Raw genomic sequence first — 23,299 nt, forward strand, 5'->3', positions numbered from 1 at the left:
GATGTAAGAAAGGATTTATTAAATCAGAGTATTTTTTTAAGTAACGTCGGATGGCTAAGGAAAGGTACATTCGTCTGGGTTTGTGGTCATAATATAAGCAGAACGCTTAAATAACTGAATATCAATCGGAGTCAGTATTACAAAGTTTCTCGATGGCGTGAGTAAATTTCTTGGTGATTATGTTCGGAAAACCTCAAAATGATTATTATTTCACACGCTGTATCTTAATGTATAAAAATGATTCTGAAGCAAGACATGGTATGTTTTGTAGTATAATTATCGTGCAGTTTTAATATAATATGTATATATATTCAAAAACAAATCTTATTACTGAAATTTGAATTTAATGAATGCTAATTTATTAACAACATTCTACACTTTTTGCAAATTTATGAACACCATGAACAACATTCCACACCTTTTGCATTAGCTCTTAATGAATCCCACAGGGGGTTACTCTGACTTGAAGGTCTTGAATGCAGGTTAGGATATTGTTATCTGTAGTAAATTCTCTGAATGTATGCAGCATCTTGGCCACTTCAGCCTTTTTTTGGTAGATTATCATTTATCAATAAAAGTGTCTTGTACCGGGCAAGTTGGCCGTGCGGTTAGAGGCGCGCGGCTGTGAGCTTGCATCCAGGAGATAGTGGGTTTGAATCCCACTGTCAGTAGCCCTGAAGATGGTTTTCCATGGTTTCCCATTTTCACACCAAGCAAATTGTACCTTAATTAACCTCTTAACATACCAGTTATTTACAAAATTGTGATCTTTTTTTTACCTAATTTTTTAATTGTTGAAATGGGCTATTTATTGAAAAGTAATGACAGTGGTAACAATAAAAATACATTTTTCGAACTTAACAATGAAATATAAGCCACCGAAAAGTTCCTGCTTTAAAATCCCGAGTATACTCGTGATATTTTTACGGGTTCTAAAATAAATAACACAGCACTAACCAGATGGCAAGTAATACAACATGACACTCAATACTGTTCAAATGTTTGTGGCTGTGTGAAATGCCCTAAAACAAGGATCAACACACAATGCTACATCGCTGGAAAGCCACGAAAACGAACTGCCTGAGTCACCGACATCCACTACGGTTGAGTCAGAGACATCTGTTGGCAAAAATAGGACCCTAAAGTAATAATTCCATAATCATCTGGCGGAAATATTGAGAAACAACAAGAAACGAGTATATTCAGGCTTTTAAATTAGGTACCGACCAATGAGCGACATTCCCGAGTATACTCGGGATTTTATTTTATATAAATATATAAAACCCCGAGTATACTCGGGCTTTCATGTTAAGAGGTTAAGGCCACGGCTGTTTCCTTCCAACTCCTAGGCCTATCCTATCCCATCGTCGCCGTATAACCTATTTGTGTCAGTGCGACATAAAGCCACTAGCAAAAAAAAAAAAGTCTTGCAATGTACACTTTAATTGAAGTCATACCTTGCTCAAGCAAATCATTAACATAGTCTGGTTTTATGCCTAAATGGTTAGCATGCTGGCCTTTGGTCACAGGGGTCCCGGGTTCGATTCTCGGCAGGGTCGGGAATTTTAACCATCATTGGTAAATTTCTCTGGCACAGGGTCTGGGTGTACATGTCGTATTCATCATCATTTCATCCTCATTATGACGCGCAGGTCGCCTACGGGAATCAAATCGAAAGACCTGCACCTGGCGAGCCGAACATGTCTTTGGACACTCCCAGCACTAAAAGCCGTACGCCATTTCATTTTTCACTAACATAAATTTAATACCAAATACACAAGAACAACAACAACAACAATAAAACTATGAAAATAGTTCCGCAATAGACGTTCATGTAAACAAAAATGACATAACAGGAAATTAAAACTAGCCAGCCCCAGTAAATGCTCATGCGACAATCCCTAGCTAGTTTTCAAATACAGTTTAAATTGTGCTAATAATAATTGTACCGGGAGGTCTCTGCGCATTCAAAAGAAGCACCTTAAAGAACTCTATCTAGCAAACAAAACGTGAAACACCTACTGCATGAAGTTGGGACATTAATCAGACAATGTCACTACTGAATAATTTAGAAGTTTTTCATGTCTAAGTTTCCTAAACTGATTGGGTTTATTTTGTTTTATTTTGGTGTACATCAAGAAGTTTGAACTTTTCTCCATAGATGTCATTATAAAAAACTGAGGTAATGTACTCTGGTGCAAGGTAAAAGAATTAATGAATTAAGGAAGTTTTGGGTTATTATGTTTTTTAACTTTCATTTATTTTGTTATTTCTAGGTTTGCAACACTTCTTTCTCATTCTGACAGTTTTTGAATCTGGCCAATAAGGAATTTTCTGTAATTATTTTTCAGCCTATCACAGGCTTCTTGTTGGTTTTTGGGTGTAACTTTTGATTCTGCCAATAAAATTGAGAGGGTGTGTCCGGATTAGTCCAGAACCCTCTAGAACCCTCCCCTCGCGTATATAAGCTGCGGCCTTGCAGGCTACCATGTCTTTTGATTGCCGTATTTCTAAGAGTGTGTATGTTAAGACAGGAAGCGGGGCGCCTCATTCTTCGCCAGGCAGTCCATCAGCCAAGGTAATGTCCACCAGTCGTATTTGTCTGTAGCTACCTCTGCAGACTTACACACGGGGAAGGTTCAAACTTCTAATTATGTAACCTCCTGTTTTCTAAAATGTAAACCCTCTTTCGGCTAATGTAAAATTTCATAAATTCTTAAAACTGTAAATCGGGGATAGAGAGTGCGTTACCCTCTTGAGTTCCCCTTCAATTTAATTTGAGGTGACTATGTTTTTGTAACTTTTTCTCTTTTCTGTAAAGTGTTAGATTAATCTCCATTCGAGTCACCTCAGTAGCTTGGGATTAGCCTCTGCATCATCGGGCCGAGAGCCCAATTAGGGTTTTAATTTTCTAGGAGTGCAAGTGTACGCCTCCATTCATTTTGTGCACGGGCCAGTAATTTAACCTGTTCTTCTTTCCACGAAGGCCCAGTAGTTTGGGTAATTGATACCCCCTGTGTAAACATTAAGTTGTAAATTGTGCCTAGAGAGGCCAGAGATGGTAAGGTTTAGTATAATGTTGCCTTAAGTGGGCTGTAAGAAATGGGTTAAAGTGGGAGAGCATGTGAGCTCTTTTCTGTGATTTCTAAATTAGATTGTAATAGTGAGGGGTGCCTCTGGAAGGCTGTGAATTTGTTGGAGCAAAGTGCTCTTAAATTGGGGTATTTCTGTCCTTGTATAAACATCGAGATTTTGCAGACGTAAATTTTGTAAACTGGAGTTGGTAACTCAGAACTTGTAAATCTGGGACTTGAAGCCCAAAGCTGTTAAATTCCCTATTCTGGGTTTTCCACCCTTGTAGCAAAATTGGCATTTTACCTGAGATTTTGTTTTCACTCAGTGAAAAATTTGTTAAGCTTGTGATTTGTAAAGAAATATAACCTTTGTTTTAAAGTTTTAATTTAATTTTTGATATCATAGATAGACCCATTCTACCCAGCACCTTCTTTCACCTCTGCGTTCCACAAATACCCGGGAATAATAATAATAATAATAATAATAATAATAATAATAATAATAATAATAATTAAAGCTGTGCATGTACAGTTCCAAAAGAGGTGATGTAAGCAAAAAATAACTTGTATTAAAAAATACCAGTATAATAGACAACCCGTTAAATGCTCATTTAGAACCTGTGCCTGGTTTACAAAACAATTTTAATATGATGATAATGATATCAACAAAAGCAACATTGGGAGCACTAAAAATAAAACACATAACGCAAACTACAGTGTGTCATTGACCTAGCCAGGGCAGGGGGCTTGGTATGGCGGAAGGTCAATGGACTGACTAGCCAGCTGGAATAATGCTATCGAAAGAGTATTGGTATTGTAACATATTTCATTCTATGCTAGATGGAGAGCAGAGGACTTCATTAAGATAGGTTCTAAAATTCATGTTTGTTAGAATTTTAATAGAATTAAACATAAATGTTTACGCATTTCTAAATATATTTGATAGAATCTTGATGTTCTTTCAAGAACAAACAGTGTCATTCTATTGGAATTAGATTGGTTTTTTTTTTTTTTTTCAGGTATAATTCTGTTACTATTGTTTTCTTTTTCGGATAGTTTATACATTTATTTATTCAAATTAGTTTTGGTAGACTGAACGTAATTTTTTTTTTTTTTTTTCCCCCTTGAATTTTTGACACACTAAGATAACTGTGCTTCCCCATCCATTCTACTACCTGAGCTAGCCCTGGCATACTTTTTTTCTTTCCCAAATATTAATTTACAATGAAAGGATAACGATTGTAATCAATTGAAAAGATAAAACCGAATAAGCTGGCATTCTGCACGGGGTCCCTGGATTGCTTGCCAGGACTGCTTTTACAAGTGGAAACAGCATTGGGAAAATTGTATTCATGGAGGAGGGGAGTACTTTGAAAGAGACAAAGTTAGCTAGACAGCAGGTGAACACCCTGTAGAATTATTTTCAAAATTTGCTTAATTTTTGAGCAGATCTTGTATGTCTCCTTACTCTTGTTACTGGGTATGTCTGTTTTCATGTTCTTTTTCTTCATTGTTGATATCCATTGTGTAGCATAGTGGTGTGAAAATTTTTATGGAAATAAACAGAGAGATGTCATCAAGTTTCATGAAGTTTGTTTAATTCCTTAAAATTCATATTTATTTTTATTTATTTTGTATTGAGGTCTGTCGGAGAGTGTACTGTAGGTCTGCAAAGTATCTTGCAGTGCTGTATTCTTTGTTGTGATCTCCTGTAGGAAGTAGGTTTTCAAGCGGTGTATGTAACATATATATGAATGTACATACTAATTTTGTCAGGCATTTTACTGTGCGTTTGAAGTGGGTTATCAGTAATTGCCCACACCACCTTAGAAAAAGATTGAGTCAAATCTGAAAAATTCTCCTTTCCTAATGATAATGACATGACTTTCGCCCTTCCTGACAGCAGTGTGTTCTAAAGTATATTTCACAATAGAACTTCTACATTACCCTTTAGTACCGTAATAAAAGTCTTTGTACCTTATTTCACACCCAGCTGCTGCTTTTCGGTGTAGGTTTTCATGAAGCATCCTTCCCTGCCCCCCGTGATGATATTTTTGTTTTTTAGACCATAAGCAATTCCAGTGTAGATGTTCTTAATGTAGGCCTAAATTCTGTTTGATTTTTCTTAACAAACTTAAAACTCCTTCCGAGAGACATTTACTGTGAGATACACTTATACAATATGGCAAATACAACATTACTTAAGGTTCTGTAGTGAAAAAGAGTAGAGTAGAGCTGCTTCATTCACAATGAATTTCACAACACTTGTGGGTAGCAAAAGGAACTGACGATCGAATAAGTTTAATTGCAAACTCGTAAGCATTGAAACGAGGAGGATTGAGCAGTAATGCTAGAAAGAATTGAACATGTTTCTTCTTTCAATTTTTTTCCCCACAGAAACTTATCTTCGGGATAATATTACTTTTCCGTAATAATTTCCCCGTAAACCTTAATCCCGTTATGGTGAGGCAAAATCCGTAATAATTACGGACAATCTGTAATAGTTGGCATCTCTGCTGTGCACTCTGGATTTTTATTTCTGGTATGTTTTCTTTTTTATGAAGTTAACAAAGCTGATGGATCTGTTGGAATTATAAGCTAAGCTTTCACTAGATCCCATCATGTGCATTAGATGGAATAGAGTGATTGAAGAAAATCTGTGGAGTGTGTCCATTAGCTCGTCACACAAGGCAAGCATCAGTCCATAATAGTCTTGGCAGTGTTAGTGCCATCATTCCATTCATTACTGCAGTGCGCTTGTACGTGTAATGTTGTGCTCATTCAGTTCCCTTTGTATAGCAAGATGGAAGTTGTAGTTTTTGCTTGTATCATGATGGAAGAAAGTGTTACCAGTACTGGATTCACAATATAAAGAGGAAAAAATTCAGAAGTAAGAGAGTTCACCACACTGTAGATTTCTTCAAAGTTTAGAACCATTGATATTAAAGTGGCATCATCCATGTTTGCATAAACACAAGTAACTGGTTACTGAATTCTTTATCATGTTTCAACAGCAGTCATACCATGAGCAGATACACGAGACCTCATCCACTGATACAGAAGTACCTGTGAGTCGAACTTTCACGTCACATTCATCGAATTCTGTGCCCTATCGACCATCTTGATTGGATTTGTCATGAGGCGATGTTCGCTGTACGGTAAAGAGAATGCCACTATGCTGACTATTGAGCCAAGGAGCTGGATAATATAATAAATGTAAAACAAGTATTAATACACCTACAATAAATATTGTCGGCATCCATGCCAAAATAATTGATTAGCCATTGGAGAAATGGCACTGCTTGAAAAAGATTTGATTTGATTTTAGTTGAACGTAATGAACTAAATACTTTTCTTGTGTTTTATCTGTACGGGAAGACAGCATAAACATTGTTGGTGTTTGTGCCTGTTGGTACAGGAAGGCTATAATAGTGACAACAAGCTTCTTTTTAATAAATCATGTATACAAATGCTACCAACATCAAAGCATGCCATATTCCACATTAATTACCACTCTGTTGCAGGATGGAGATCATAAAAATTTGCCAGAACCTTATATATATATATATAAAGATGTGTGTTTTTTTAAACAAAATAATGAAATAAATCATATGTAGAAATATAAGATCATGAATAGGAACACATAATAGGATAAGTACGGTATAAAGACAGGCCAGCATTGGAAGAGAAAGCAACAGAAAGCAGTTTCTAAAAAGTAGTGAGAAATGCTCTAGCTGGTAGGCTTACTTATTTATGAAACCAGCATATCCCGTCCCTCTGAAAATGGGTGAGTACAAGTTCCTGGCGCCTTTAAGTTATGCATTATAAACTAGAGGTATGGTAACTCTGACAGAGGAGACCCTGATCATCCAGGTTGGGAATTGAGTATGGGATTGACTGCTCCTTCATGCAAAATATCACTGTTTCAGCAACCAGATGAAAAATGTCCACTTATTTTTAGATGATGATCTAGCAGTGGAAATGAGGACTTAATGCTTTTGGAATGTCTTGAGTTTGAAGATCTGGGGCTTTAACAAAACCAACAGAACAACTTATGAAATATAAAAATGTAATTTCTGCACTCCAAGAAATTGGATGACAAGGTAGCAGTATCTTTTATATTGATGTTCCTAGCTTCATCAGTAGGGCAGGCTCAACACTCATTGAGGGCCATCCTGACAGATCTTCAGTTATGATATACGAAGGGTGGGGTTAGAAGAAAGTCCAGTAAATAAATAAAATGATCACTTGTGGTAAAATACTAAGAACACAGGACAAATGCAAAAGGAGAAAAAGAACCCAGTGGTTCTTTTAAAATTTGTTTTACTTCTGTAACTTCTCTTTTAAATACCTAACTTAGTTTACATCTTATATCATGCCAGTACATGTTGAATTCTGGCATATTTAGCCGATTGTTTAACATTGTGTATTTTTTATCCGACCATTGTTCATTGCCTGTTGTAGTGTTTAATAGTTATCAGTGGAAATCCTTATGAGGAATTGTTATCTTCTTTAATATTACTTGTCCAGATTTCTGTACTCTGTTAAAAAAAAAAAAAAAAAAAAAAAAAGTTTGCATTTTAGTCACTCAATCTATCAGTCAAGAGTTCACAAGAGAGATCTGTCTCTCTGCAACGTGGTAGGGTAAATGGGACATTCAAATTAACATGCTGGCAGATTAGGTGGCATCAGATACAAATGTCGGTAGCTGAGACCTGATATTATTATTATTATTATTATTATTATTATTATTATTATTATTATTATTTCTACCGAGCTCGATAGCTGCAGTCGCTTAATTGCGGCCAGTATCCAGTATTCGGGAGATAGTAGGTTCGAACCCCACTGTCGGCAGCCCTGAAGATGGTTTTCCGTGGTTTCCCATTTTCACACCAGGCAAATGCTGGGGCTGTACCTTAATTAAGGCCACGGCCGCTTCCCTCCCATTCCTAGCCCTTCCCTGTCCCATCGTCGCCATAAGACCTATCTGTGTCGGTGCGACGTAAAGCAACTAGCAAAAAAAAAATTATTATTTCTGAGGTTAGACCTATTGTTGCTCATTTGTTGCAGCCAACGCCATCATGTACTTCATCATCAAACCATAGATAAGGCCACATACAGACCCTTGTGCCACTTATATCCTGACCAAGCTCCGTACACAGTGTGTAACAGCTCACTTTCTGAATATGGAGTTCTTGGTAAGTTTTTCCTTTTAACATCTTTGTGGTTTGTGCTGACTTCCTTTGTTTAATTTCATTGAGTTTCTTTGCATAGTAATTCCATCTTCTCCTTTCTGTAGACATTCTTATATGTACCTTGTATTGATTTTTATAGTTTGAAATTCTCCAAATTAACATGTTCTATTTTTGTCTCTTGTATATCTGCCACTTATGCTAGAGTGTGATTTTAGTTTTTGGGATCAGTCCTATTGACTCCATGAAAATGCTAGGATAGTAAAATGTAAAATGGTTGCACTACGGTTCTGTTCGTTGACAGTACCGGTACTGTTATAAGAGCTTTGATGAATTTCCTTTAGGTAAAAGTACGGTACTTGGCAAACAAGCAAACTTCATCAAAGTGTCAGTTTATTTTGCACCGCATGAATGCACAAAAGAAAAGCATGGTGTGTTATTTGGTTTTTGAGTAGCAAAGTTATGAAACCTATTGAAATTCATTGTCCAATGATGATTCAGTATGGTGATATGTTATCACAGCAGCGGAGTGACAATGTTTGGACCAATACTGCCCATGTAACAGTTGTGACCATCCAAGACCTTTCATTTTGAGTATCTTTCACATCCACCATATTAACCAGATTTCATCTCCATTGGTTACAACATGTTTGGGCCACTCAAGGAGGCACTACAAGATAAAAGATGAAGACAATTTAAGAGTGACTACATAGGCAACCAAAGGATTTTTTTTCCAAAAGGAATCCTTGCATTTTGTAAGCACTGGAGGACTTGCATTGAATGTAATGAAGACTGTGTAGAAAAATGATGAATTTATGTGCCACTTTTGCTCAGTAAATTAAATTAAAAAGTGTTCAAGGTATCCACTTGACTTGCTCTTGTACGACATAACAAATACCTCAAATACATTTCAGAAGGGATAGTGAATTCTTAAGGTGCACTGGTCTGGTAGAGCACATGAAGTGTTCCAGGTAGTAGGGGCGAATTCAGCATGGTCGGTTTTGTTTTTATTGTGAAACAGATCTTTGGCAACCAGCGCATATGATAGTAGATACATCTTTTGGAGTTTATATGTTTTACGTACCAAAATTCCATAAAATGAAATATAAACTGATTGACTGGTGTCCATAAGTCCCCTGAGTGAATCTCTAACAGTAATTTTAAAAATCTATTCCTTTCATTATGTTTCTCTTATTACCTTGTCTTTCCTCCTTTATATAATTTTCAGTGATTTCTGTAAAGTGAATTGATCCAATGCATACCTAGCTTTTATATGCTAACAATACTCTGTACTCAATAACAAAATTTCTGCTCTGCAAATGGTATTTGCCATTCTCTGATAAAGTGTATTGTGGAAGACTTTAACCAAAGAGATCCATTGAAATAAACCAAAATTTGTGGTAACATAAGAAATTGCTGAATGGTATGGACACAGTCTTGGAGAAGAGTATAAAATGAATACAAATAAATCCATAACAAAGGTAATGGAGTGCAGTCAAATGGAGTCTGGTGATGCAGGAAATATTAGGTTAGGAAATGAAGGCTTAAAGGAGGTAGATGAATATTGTTACTTGGATAGTTAAATAAGTAATGATAAGTAATGTAGACCAACACAAGCAAGAAGACTTTCTTAGGAAAAGAAATTTGCTCACTTTGAACATTGATATAAGAATTAGAAATATGTTGAAGACTTTCGTCTGGGGCGTGGCATTGTATGGAGGTGAAACATGGACAATAACTAGCTCAGAAAGAAAGGGATTAGATGCTTTTGAAATGTGGTGTTACAGAAGAATGCTGAAGGTAAGATGGATAGATCAAATTGCAAATGAGGAGATCCTGAATCAAATTGGTGAAAGAACGATTTGGCAACATTTGACAAAAAGAAGAGATAAAACGATTGGCATATCGTAAGATACCCAGGTCTTGTTCATTTTGTTTTGAGGGAAGTGTAGGTGGTAAAAACAGCAGGGGTAAACCAAGGTATGAACATGACAAATTAGAGTAGATGTAGGATGTAGTAGTAAAATAGAAATGAAAAGGTTAGTACAGGATAGGGTGGCATTGAGATCTGCATTAAACCAGTCTAAACTAGGCCGCTCATAACATAGAGTAAAGATGCCTTTTTCAGCTGCCTCTAACCAGGGGTCAGGCACTGTTTGATGGGTTCCAGTGTAATTTCCTAGACTGAGGGGACCATCACACCAGCCAGCTAAGGAAATTCATCTGCCTGAAGCTGTTGGTTGTCTTAGGGTTTCAGGTCATTTACTGCTGCCCAACACTCGGCGTTGAGAAGCTGGCTGTACAGTCTACTCATTACAGTAGCGGGTAACTGACCACACACACATTACTGTTTATTACTTCTTATTTATTAGGGATTGTACACTGAAACATCATTGTTAAGCATAATTAATATTGTCACCTGCATTCTCTATAACAGGGCTGGAAACAACGAGGCTCGCGAGCTGCATGCGGCTCTTGAATCAGTCTTGTGCGGCTCTTGACACCAACCTTAGAGCAAAATTAAATGATATAATTAATGGAATCTAACGAGATATCTCGGCTGGCGGCAGTCAGTAGCAGTGATGTGCAGCTTAACGTTATTAGCGCTGTAGGTCAGTGGTAAGACATGGGAGGTGAAGATAGTTCCGGCGCCTTCCATTTGATAGTGCTTTGATCGGGAGAGTGTCAGTGAGTCAGTGTCGTGAGGTGAAGCCAGTCGCGTTCACGTATAGGCAGTAGCGAGTGTCGATACTGTACTGACGTGAACACGACTGGCTTTACCTCACGACACTGGCTCACTGACACACTCTCCCGCTCAAAGCAATATCTTCCTTGTAACAATATTTCTGAATTGGCCCAGACTGTATTTAGCTTTCATAGCAAGTTGAAGTTTTTTTGGGAAAGACCTTCAGACTAAAACATTTTCTCACTTCAAATGTTTGAAGAAAATTACTGAAAGCCTTCCTGACGTTCAGGTGGAAACTGAAGATTACATGAGTAAAATGTCTGGTTTGCTGAAGAAATCAATGGCAGATTTAATTATTTGAGATCACTTAAATCTTCATTTTAATTCCTGGAAAATCCTTTTTCTGTTCATGTTGTGGGCGATGGCAGTCCTGTTTCATCACCAATAACGAAGGATACAGCAACTGTAGATTTGGAGCTACAAGAACTGCAAGAGGACGAAGGACTAAGAGGACTCAAACGAAGTGGCATTTCTACCATAGAATTTTGGAAGAATGTTCCAGAAGAAAAATACCCACTAACAAAAGTGTGTGCTAAGAGACTTATCTCAGTCTTTGGGACTACTTATGTGTGTGAATCACTGTACTCAACGATTAAATTCATTAAATCTACATATCGATCTGAACAAACTGATGAACATTTAAGTGAACTTGTGCGAACTGCGCTTACCAATTTTCAGCCAAATTTCAAAAAATTAACAGCAAAAATGAACACTAAAAAAAGCACTTCTCAAAAATAATATCTCATTCATTGATGTGTACCTGAAAAATAATGTTCTGTGTAGTGTAGAAAATAAATGTCCCTTCATTTGTCATAAAATGAAAAACGTGTCTTCATTTTATAAACCATTTTCTGAACATGCTCCCAATTTTTGTCTCCTAAATTTGCGGCTCCCAGAAGTAAGGTTAGTGGCCACCCCTGCTCTATAATAATGCACTACAAAATAAATGTTTTTTTGACAGGCATTCACCAGCGACATTGAACTTACATAACTCAAATTGTATTATTTTTCATTAGTGCCTGGGTGAGTGGCCCAGGCAGTAGAGCACTGGACTTCTGAGCCCAAGTTTGCAGGTTTGAACCCGACTCAGTCCAGTGGTATGTGAAATGCTCAGATAACTCATAAGTTATGAATTTCATTATAGTCTGTATTGACAGTTGATCACTATCAAAAGGTATCAATCAATCAATACCGTTAAATTAATATTATATGTTATATTATTGGTACTAGTTTAGACCTTGCTACGTTAGGTCATCTTCAGCCAATGGTCAAATTGGAAATACATGCATAAATATAACCACCAATAAAAATTACAAATTGATATGTCTTAAGTAGTCTTAATCTAAAACAGCGATAAGATGCCATACTATACATTTAAAATTGGAATTAAAATATCACATTAAAATTGTTGTGGATGGTGGTGTTCGACCATGCCAACGCTCTTTTAATGAAAAAGTATTCTTGAGTCTTGAAATGATCTTGGACCTGATATTCATTGTTTGTATAGTGGACCCATTTGATCTACAAATGATGCCTTACTGAATAGAATGTATGAATAACAGTTTCTATAGCTTTGAAGGGGACATTCGCAACTTGAATAAGTGGCCTTTCCATCAAATGTAATGATCTTGGTTTTAATTCAGTGTGAAGTGAATGTCCCCATGTTTCTCGTAATTTATGTGCACTCGGCATGGACACTAACACCAGACTTTGATGTTGATAGTGCTCAGATAAGCCAACCTTGTTTTGGTGGATTTACCAGCACGTAAAAGAACTCCTTAGGGATAAAATTTCTGGCACCTTGATGTCTTTGAAAACCATAGTAGTTGAAGTATGATACCATAAATAATGTATTAAATTAAGTAATCTGATGTCTCTTTATCATTACTGTTCAGGTTTTGAGATGGGGTACTCGGTGACAAATCCTAATGCCCTTGTATGCTGGGAAGCTCAATTTGGAGACTTCAGTAACACAGCTCAGTGCATCATCGACCAGTTCATCTCGTCAGGACAAGCTAAGTGGGTTCGTCAGTCTGGTCTGGTATTGTTGCTGCCACATGGTATGGAAGGAATGGGTCCTGAACACTCCAGTGCTCGCTTGGAGCGGTTCCTTCAGATGTCTGCTGATGACCCAGATTACTTTCCACCTGAAAGTGAGGAATTTGCTATACGACAGCTTCATGACATCAACTGGATTGCAAGTATTTTCAGTATTTCTGCTTTATATCCTTTCTCTGCATATACTTAAATATAATATCATCTGTATTACTGAATTTTCAAGTATCACGAGAGTTACATGAGACTGCAGGAAATTCTACGATAGAATATATGAATCTAACTGGCTTGAAAATCAATTATATTTCTAGTGTTCAATAATCAATATACACAATGTAAAAGCAGAATTTCACTATTTTGTCACTGTAACTTGGCATTTGCCAAAAGATCAGTTTTTGGATTTATTTAGTGCATAACCCTTCAACACATGAAAGCTCTAGAATTAAGTAGGGTTACACTTCCTGTTTTGTGGTGAGAAATTTTAAAGATTTCAAAGAATCTCTCTTTGTGATTGTTTGGTCACACTTGCTCTGTAATAATGTTGTAATACAGTAATTTCTTAACCCAACAGTTGTTGTGCTCTTCTCATAAAGAAATTAGTCCTGCTTGAATTAGAACATACATAAATCATTATAGACTGGTGTGCCTTTCAGCATTTAGTTTGCAAGCCTCTTTGAATTTACTAAAGGCCTCCACAACCATCTATTTTTAAGTAGTGCTGTGGCCTCTGTTAGTTCCATACCTATAAGCAGTGGTTTTCATGTTAAGGCCCATATTGATGCATATGACGTTATTAACAGAAATAAGAAATTTTATTGCCAGCTCATCTGACAAAATTGATAATAATAGCTGAACATAGAAGTCTTTTACATGCCGGTCCTCAACTTTTAATAACGTCACTTCATCAAAGATTCTGGATCCCAGCCATAAGACAAATTGTTAGGAAGTGCATCCACTCATCATCTGCAAGAAACTAGGTATGGCAGCTGCACAACAGCTTATGGGTAAATTACCCAAGGAGCGTGTTAAGCATTCTCAACCCTTTACGAACATGGGTCTGGATTATGCTGGTCCCATTCTAACAAACTGTCGACAAGAGTAGCAAGAGCACGTCCAAAGCATACAGTGCATTGTTCATTTGCTTAGCAACGAAGGCTGAACTAGTGTCAGATCTTACCACCAGTGCCTTTACAGCAGCCTTGCATTTGATATCCCGTAGAGGACATCTTTCAAACATTTATAGTGACAATGGCACAAATTTCGTTGGAGCTAATCGTGAGATTCAAAGATTCCAAGGATCGCAACCTCAGGCAAGAATTAATGAACACTAAAACATCAATGGGACTAACATGGCATTTCATTCCCCCATCCATGCCCCACTTTGGAGGAATTTTGGAAGCAGCTCTAAAATGTGTCATATACCATCTCAGAAGAGTAATGGCCTCTAGTTCAGTCACTTTTGAAGAACTGACTACCTTGCTAACGCAAATTGAAGCTCGCCTGAACTCACGACCACTGATCAAAATTAATGATAATCTCTCCCCTTCTTACCTCACACCTGGTCATTTTCTAATTGGTAAGCCCATCACGTCCTTACCTGAGTCTGTCACATCAACTCATATTAGCAGACTCTCCAGATGGCAGCACATCCAGAAATTGAACTTCTGGGAAAGATTGTTGAAAGAATATTTGTATACACTGCTACAGTGCCACAAATGAACTGAAGGACATCCAAATCTCTGCCCAGGCGATGTTGTTCTCATCAAGGGTGACAACTTATCCCCGCTCTGTTGGAGGTGTAGAGTTGTTGAATCGGTTCATCCTGGTGCGTGTGGCGACTGTGCGAAGCGGGTCTGGTGTGCTGAAGAGACCTATCCATAAACTGTGTATCCTTCCAGTTGAGAAGTAATATTCATGCAAGTGCACTACAAGGTAACATCATGAATAACTTCTGGACACGACACCTAACAGTGAACTCTTTCATGTATAAAGGCAGAAGAATTACTGTCTGATGTAATAGTATCAACTATCATAATTATGTAATATTGTATACGGTATATTGATTCAGTTAAGTTAGAGAAGACATTGTATATATTTAACCCATTTGCCTCACATTTAAATACCGCTCTATGGCCGTCGTCATCACACTATTATTTAGAAAATCATACAAAACCAACCAGTAAATATTCCTTTCTGAAAATTTGCATGCATGATAACGAAGTAATAAACTTATCAATGCCGCTATTTTAGTACGTCTGCTGGGTGTGGTACACCTCAAATCATTCTTGTAAGTGAAGAGCTATGCCACACTTTTTGCACTGCCAGAAACTTTCGCTTCTTTTACCCCGGCTGTAGCACACAGCACACCTTCTTGTGACTTTTGATTTCTTCTCTGTAGGGGGAATACGCATAGGAAAGTGGGCCCATGATTTAGCTTGTAATCTGGTTGGGGTGGTGCTCGCCAAAGGTCGACCTTGAACTGAGTACTCCGGCAACTGAACAGTTTCTAGTAGCTGCTGTGCAATGCTAGTTCGGAAGTCCGTGTAGCTCGTCTTTCTGTTAGCAGCGATCTTGTGATACACAGTGAAGGAATTGAAAATGCACATATCTAGGAGGTAAAAGAATATTTTACTATACCCTTTCATTGTGCGTCGCATGACGGGGAACAGAGCTGTAACCTGATCCTGAAGGTCAACACCACCCATCCCCTTCTGGTATTCAAGGCCACACTTGGGCTTTGTCACTTCTTCCCTCGGGGTTTGTCCTCTCTTTCGTCTGAGTTTGCCTGTCCCTGTCATGTCAGCTGATTTGTGTTTAGTGGTTAGAAAGCAAACATCCTTGTTATCTTTCCACTTCACACACAATATACTGTTGGCAGCCCACGTCTCATACTCTCCACGTTTTAGTTTTGTCTTACTGATATCGCGAGGCATGTCTTTTCGGTTCTGTCTAACAGTTCCAATTACATTCATCTGCTTGTCGTGTAGCCTTTTGAATAAATCTGGGGAAGAATACCAGTTATCTAAAAACAATGTATGTCCTCGGCCTAACAAGGGTTCACACATGTTGAGCACATCGTTTGTACTTGCTGGCAGACTTGGATCCGTTACATCATCACCTACATAAATTGAAAGACAGACAGTAGCCAGAACTTGATTCACAAATTTTGTAAATTTTTATTCCAAACCTAGAACGTTTAGACCTATTACACTGGACATACGAAAGGCGGTCTCTGAATTTCATTAGACTTTCATCTAGAGCAATGTCTTGTGAAGGTAAATATAATTCTGAAAATTTGGAGCAGAAATGTTGTATTATAGGCCTAATCTTTCTTAGTTTGTCACTACTATCAACTTGTTCATCGTCAACAAAATGTAAAAATTGTGAAATTATAATACATCTTCCCCTGATCATGGTTTCACAAAAAATAGGAGTGTTTATACACCTGTTTTTACTCCAGTATAACTGTATTCTTGAATTTCGCACTTGTGACATTAGTATAACTAACACAAAATATGCCCTAATTTCGTCAGGTGTAGTCTCAAAACATTTGTCATCGTCTTTCAACTTTTTTTCTGTCAGGATTGCTCAACTGTTTTGCTGTATATGAATTTGTCTCGACAGATATTTTGTCAAACAAAGGGTTCATGTATTCACAACAAACTGAGAGTTCAGATAGTGGCTGCATATCATACCTTTTCAATAAGTTTTCACTAACCCCACTGTATTCACTAAACTTAAGTACAACATGTTTATTGTCACTCTGCCGCGCATTTAATTGAATTTGCCGATATTTAACGTGTCACGTTGTACGATCAGTTAAATGCACCGATTGCTTCTCATATTGAAGTCGAATAAATGGGCGTTTACAAATTTGCAACCACGCATTATATTTTAATATCTATCTGCAGCTTGATTTTAACCGTAAAATAAAATAAATGTTGTTTCGTCGGCATATCTCCATTTCACATTTCGTTATTGAAGTCAAAAAAGTTCCTAATCCGCTGCACGATACCACTCAGGGGATAGTATTATGTAAAAGTTTTTTTTTTTTTAACGTGGGATCAACTGAGCTACCATATATCCTCCACTCTAGTTCGTCAGTCTATTCATTTCCGCTTAAATGTAATTAAGAATATTAATAACTCAATCCTTAAGTTCATCCATTCATCATCTTGCAGTAACTCTACTTAAAATAATCTCTGATGATAATAAATGAAATAGCAACTGAATTAATTTAAATTCTTAACTTCTAGTTTATTCATAATTATGGTAATCCTTGGAATGAATTATAAAACTGATAACATACTCATTTACATACGTCACATTCTCATTTAAAAAAATAAACAACATAATGTAATTAATATTATCCATGATTAAAATCAAGTCTTTGCCTTGAGAAAAGAGAATGTTGTAATCATAAAATAGAAATATTAGTGTAATGAAAAATCATTGAACATTCTCATCTATCGTATTAAATAGTAATGATGTCGAACATCTTGAGTATTCATTATGAAAATTAATGTCAATATCACTATCAGTGACAATATCAATAATAAAATCAATAATAATAATATCAAGAATGCATATCCACAACCTTCTCAAGTTATTAATCTTGTCTTATTTTCTCAGATTATTATTTGTAACGAGTGCAGGATAAGTAAGTTCCTCTCCCTATAGCTTTCAATGGCTATTCTATAACGTATAAACAAAAATAAAAATAATTAATCAGTTCTTCGTGTCATTTGACAAAATATATCCATGATATCTTTTGGAAAAATATATGCGAGTTGGCCAACACACCATAATTATATCCATAAGCAGGTCTAACATCTATCAGTGTCATATTCTCTTTCAAATATAGTTAATTAATCGCGAAATTTTCAAGGAATATCGTCGATGATAATTATTTACCCGATACTGGTATTAATTCAAATTATGAAGATGCCCCTTCCAATAAATTATGACTTCGACATAAATCAACTAGGACTATACATAATATGCAAAATTCTCTTAGGAAATACTCAGTTTAAACTTTAATATCACTATTTAGGAATATACTCTGGATGACCGTACACCAATAATAACCTACAAATCAAGTAACCATATGTCACTTTATGTATAATATATTTAACCCAATATCAAACGCTACTATTTAATTCATGTCGCAATTACCACAACTGTAACCTATCATTAGCATACTGTCGCGTAAATACGATCAATCATTCGCATATATATATATATTCCATCGTATTTGCATCATAAATAACATGACTCCACACTAAATTCATCATTAAACATATTCAACATAACATTCACGACCTTAATCTCATTATTTCGTCGTATATATATTCCCACATTCATATAAGAACATCAATCATTCCTAACCAAGTAGCGTAATAACAACAAATTTCACTATCATTTTATAATGATGCTTTATGGGTTTAATTATCAATTAACACAAACAATTACTCTACACCTGTGAAAGAAAACGTATATTAATGCATCAGGCTCATATTTACTTACTTTTGGTGACGTTTTGACGTTGAAACACATTATATATTTTCATTTTGCATTATAGTTGGATTGAATCACATTATAAGAAACTCATTTCTTCAATAGTAAGTCGAAGTATCGTTACAAAGCTCTCCATAAATGAAAATAAACATCCCTACATATGAATGTGAACTCAAGTAACCGATAACTACCTAAATCCTTGCCTTTAAGACAATTATATGAGTTCTTTTGCGAAGATCCTGCACATTGAACTTAGATCTCGAAGATTTAAACGTTAACCTTATTATAATCACATTTCAAGATATCAATATACTACATTTTAATCGAAATATGGGTAATTTAAATGGATAAACTGCACGGAACTTATCTTATCGCTGTGCTTGCCACTGGATTGGGTTGGATTCCATCTGGATCTTCCTTGGTTTACGGCCTCTCGTTCATGGCTGCGTCATCACTGGGCAATGGTTACCAGGCTCGGCCTTGTAGAATCAGCTGGATGGTATCCGCCAGTTGACAATCCCATTCTCTCGGCTTAGTTGCTCATGTTAAGGCCGTAGTATACATGCAATAAAAAGAACATATTGGAGTATAATATTAGTTCCACAGTCTAGTTGTATCATGACTTAGCTTGTATCTACTCCCCTACTTTCTAGCAATTTGTTCTTCAGGAAAACAATATTATTTTCAATTATAATGTATATGCAATGCTTTAAATGATCTCTAGTTTGACGTAGATCTGATTTGAATTGGCGAAGTCTGATTTCTTTCTAAGTAGTGCTTGATAACTACGGATTCGATCCACGGTTTCAGTCAATATTATCTCTTCCCTTCTTAGTTTTTTTTTTCTTACGCTTGTGAATCTTGTTGTTTATTCGAGACTAGGCGTAATATCTTGATATTCTTAATTCTTCATACAAATAATCATCAAATATTCCCTCGAAAACAATCTTTCTCTTCTTCTTGTCTTGATCCTTGCATGAAACTTTGTTCCGATGCTCGTCGTATATATATATATATATATATATATATATATATTTTTTTTTAGCGGTTGTTCACTTGCTGGTCTAAGAATTTTTAAAAAATCTACTTTTTCTTAGTCATGGCGACGTTGATCCCATAGGTCTGATCGTCTTGTTTCCAAATCGTGGCTTACTTGAATCGTTATGTCTGAATTTCTCTCGACATATTCGCAGTTTATTTGGTTCCGTATGTCTGTATTTTTTTTACTACATTCTTCTACAACGTAATCTTTGTCATTTTATCGCGATGCATGGCAAATGTTGGTGATGTAACATCTTGTTTTGACGTAATCAGGCAATGAAATGGTACAGTCACTTTTTGTCCAGTTCCAGTCAGTCAAGTTAGTCTGTGCCGAGGTACGAGCTCGTTTCGAAAGACTTGGCACACCGTCGTTATTTGCATCACTTTCCTTGTCATCAGAAGTATTATACGCATCTCTAGTACTCGAACTAAGGACTTCAGGGTCTATTTCGTCGTCACAAACATTACTGCCTTCAATATCACTCTCTAAAACACTATCTATTAGCTTCCGTATTCCTTCTTCATCAACACCAGCACATCTGCTTGACGCCATGATGGCAACTGACAAGAGCGAAATTATATGAAAAAAGATTCTTATCTCTTGTTCCGGAAGTGTGTGAGAACCTGATAAAAAGGGGAAAAAAAACGAAGCCACATGTGTAAACTTCAGCTCAGAATGCATACAAGTGGTGTCTGTGGGTTAGTGACTGAACAACATGTATTGATGTACAGCTGTGCATCGCCGCGAGCAGAGCTCGTCATATGATTCATATGCCACGAATAACTATGACGAGCTAGGGTCGTCAAATGATGCGATTGGGTTAACCATGCAAGATTTTATTTTAAAGGCCAGATGACCTTTGATGGGCGGTATGTTCACGAATACTCTATTCCACTTTGACTCTATCTTGGTGAGAATTGTCAACTTTCATCTAAATAGGCAGATTTTTTGTTATAATAAGACAATATACCAGAGTTAAACATTTAATGTGGTTACGCTTATTTTCACTGCAGACTCTCTCCCCCAGACTAGATCCTTTGGCCCTCAATTTCCTTCCCTAAAACATTAGCCTACCTGCCTTCTAGAGCTTCTCCCCTTTCTTCCCCTTATGAGAGAGGTTTATGAGAAGGTCACTGCGTTACCTTGATCTGCAACTAATTAGATGTATTGTGCTTTCCCAACTTTAATCTCTCTGGTATCTGCATATAGTGATATATGCTGTGAGACTACTTAGAAACTTCACTAAAATCAATAAAGTGATTCCTAGGAGTCTTAGTATGGCTAGGTCCTCGCATACAAAAAGTGTGTGTTTAGCAGTTTCATCTGTTTTATAACAATCTAACACAGCGGAGATTTACAGCAATTCCAGTCTTTTACGGATGTGCCCTTACTTCTCAAGGACCTTTGAGCAGATCAGTCATATATTTAAGATTTCTTCTGGTCGTATGGTAAGCTTATCAGATTTTCTTTTTCAGGGACAGATATAAACAGAAGTAAAAACTACTTTTGGAATGTTCAGTATGTTTTTCATTCAGATACATTGTTTCATACATGATGATGTTAAGGATGAAGATACTCATTCAACTTACCTATTACTTATTTACTTGCATTGTGTTACGACTTTATGACTCCGTAGACTCATCCCCATAGGTTTTACAACAGAGGCTTTCCCACCGCTCCTGTTTGGCACAAAGAAAAATATGCTGCAGGTTCATTTACACTTCAGCAGAGAAAAGGAAACTCCTTCACCGAGTGAGTTGGCCATATGGTTAGGGGCGTGTAGCTGTGAGCTGCATTCGGGACATGGTGGGTTCGAATCCCAGCGTTGGCAACCCTGCAGGTAGTTTTCTGTGGTTTTCCATTTTCACACCAGGCAAATGCTGGGGATGTACCTTAATTAAGATCTCGGCCACTACTTTTGTAATCCTAGACCTTTCCCATCCTAGAGCCGACAAAAACCTCTGTGTTAGTGCAACATTTGTCATCGGTGGCTGTAACTCGATCAGAGTATATAGAACTTCTTCCTGCATACATTGACCAGTTCAACTCAGGTTATGGATGGGTTTGCGATGACTAAATTGATCAATTCTGGCAAAAAAACATATCCCCACACTGAATGGATGGAGGAGTGCGGGGTTGTAATTGACGGAGTTTTCTTGCATGTCTCTTGGCGTCTTGATGGCTGTGGCGTTCTCTTTCAAACAATTTGACAGTGGTGGATGTAGTGTTCCGCCACAGTGAACGGTCCACAGCATGTCTGTCCCATGTCTGTATATCTATACGAGTTGTCTTCATGATGTGTTTCAGCTTGTCGTTAAAACGCTTAAGAGGGGCTCCATGAGGTCTACTGCCAGACCAAAGTTCACCGTAAAGAATTTGGCGGAGAAGTCTGGTATCACTCATGCCGTGAACATGGTCTAACCAACTCATTTGATGATCGATGATTGTTGCCTCAGTGCTATTTAGCTGCGCTTTGTCGAGAACCGCCGTGTTGGTCACATAGTCCTCCCACTTAATGCTCAAGATGTATCTCATTTTCTGTTGGTGGAAACACTCAAGTTTTATATCACAGTTTTAAGTCATTATTCACGAAGATTCTGTGCATTAACTGTCCGAATGTTGCATGAGCAGCCCCAATTCTTTTATCAACATCTTGTTTGCGGTACACCGTTTAGACAAGATACTTCCAAGATATGAAAAGTGATCAACCTGTTCCAGTATTGTCTAGGATGGAGACACTGAACTCAGGAAGAGTTAATCCTGGGACAGATTGTGCAAGAAACTTCGCTCCTTCCACATTAATGGCAAGACCATTGTTGCCTCAGTTTTAAAGGAGTTGACTGACTGTTGTGGTTCTGCAGGTGTTAGAGCAGGAGATGCGGTGTCATCTGCATACTGCACTTCTGTCACCCGGGTAACCAGAGTACATCTTTGTGAGCTAAGTCTTGCCAGATTGAAAAGGCCTCCATTAAAACTAAATTTAAACTACATGCCTAAGTTGTTTGCAGATGATTCATGCAGCATACAGCCTTGTTTCAATCCATGAGTGATTGGAAACGAATCCGATACCGAGTTACTATGAAGAACCTCTCCAGACGTGCCATCATGAAGTGCTTGAACCAATTCCACATAACGTTCAGGACATTCAAAATGTCTCAATACTTTCCACATAGCAGATCTTGGTACTGAATCAAAGGTTTTTCCAGATCTTAGAAAACTAAATACAGAGGCTGCTGTTGCTCTCTGCATTTTTCCTGGAGTTGTGTAGCACAGAAGGTCATGTCTGTTGTGCCTCTGGAGGTTCGGAAACCACATTGAGACTCGGGCAAAATCCTCTCTGAGATAATGCTGAGCCGGTTTAATAGAAATCTTGCGAGAATTTTACCTGCAATTGACAAAAGCGATGTACCACGGTAGTTCTCACATACACTACGATCGCCTTTCTTGAAGATAGTGATGTGGTAGCATTCTTCAAGTTGTCAGCTACTTCTTGAGTTTCCCAAATCAAGAGGATGAGTGTGAAAAGTCTAGTCTTTAAGGGTATACCTCCATTTTGTATCAGTTCCAGAGGGACCAGGAGCCTTTCTTGGTTTTAGTTGATTGAGTGCTTTGTTGAAGTCTCTGTATGTGGGTGGAACTGCCATCCATTGTTGTTGGGGCTGCCGAGGGTCAT

The 23,299-nt window shown here is 37.3% G+C and overlaps 1 protein-coding gene across 1 annotated transcript in view; it reads left to right on the forward strand.

The window, feature by feature from the left end:
- Nucleotides 1-23,299, forward strand: part of LOC136866433 (2-oxoglutarate dehydrogenase complex component E1) — a 250,108-nt gene that overhangs the window by 174,489 nt on the left and 52,320 nt on the right. Inside the window, exons 13-14 of the mRNA XM_068226528.1 lie at nucleotides 8,145-8,272; nucleotides 12,908-13,209. Coding sequence (XP_068082629.1) covers nucleotides 8,145-8,272; nucleotides 12,908-13,209 — 430 coding nt within the window. The remainder of the gene's footprint in view (nucleotides 1-8,144; nucleotides 8,273-12,907; nucleotides 13,210-23,299) is intronic.

The sequence above is a fragment of the Anabrus simplex genome, chromosome 1, assembly GCF_040414725.1.
Source record: "Anabrus simplex isolate iqAnaSimp1 chromosome 1, ASM4041472v1, whole genome shotgun sequence".
NCBI lineage: Eukaryota > Metazoa > Arthropoda > Insecta > Orthoptera > Tettigoniidae > Anabrus > Anabrus simplex.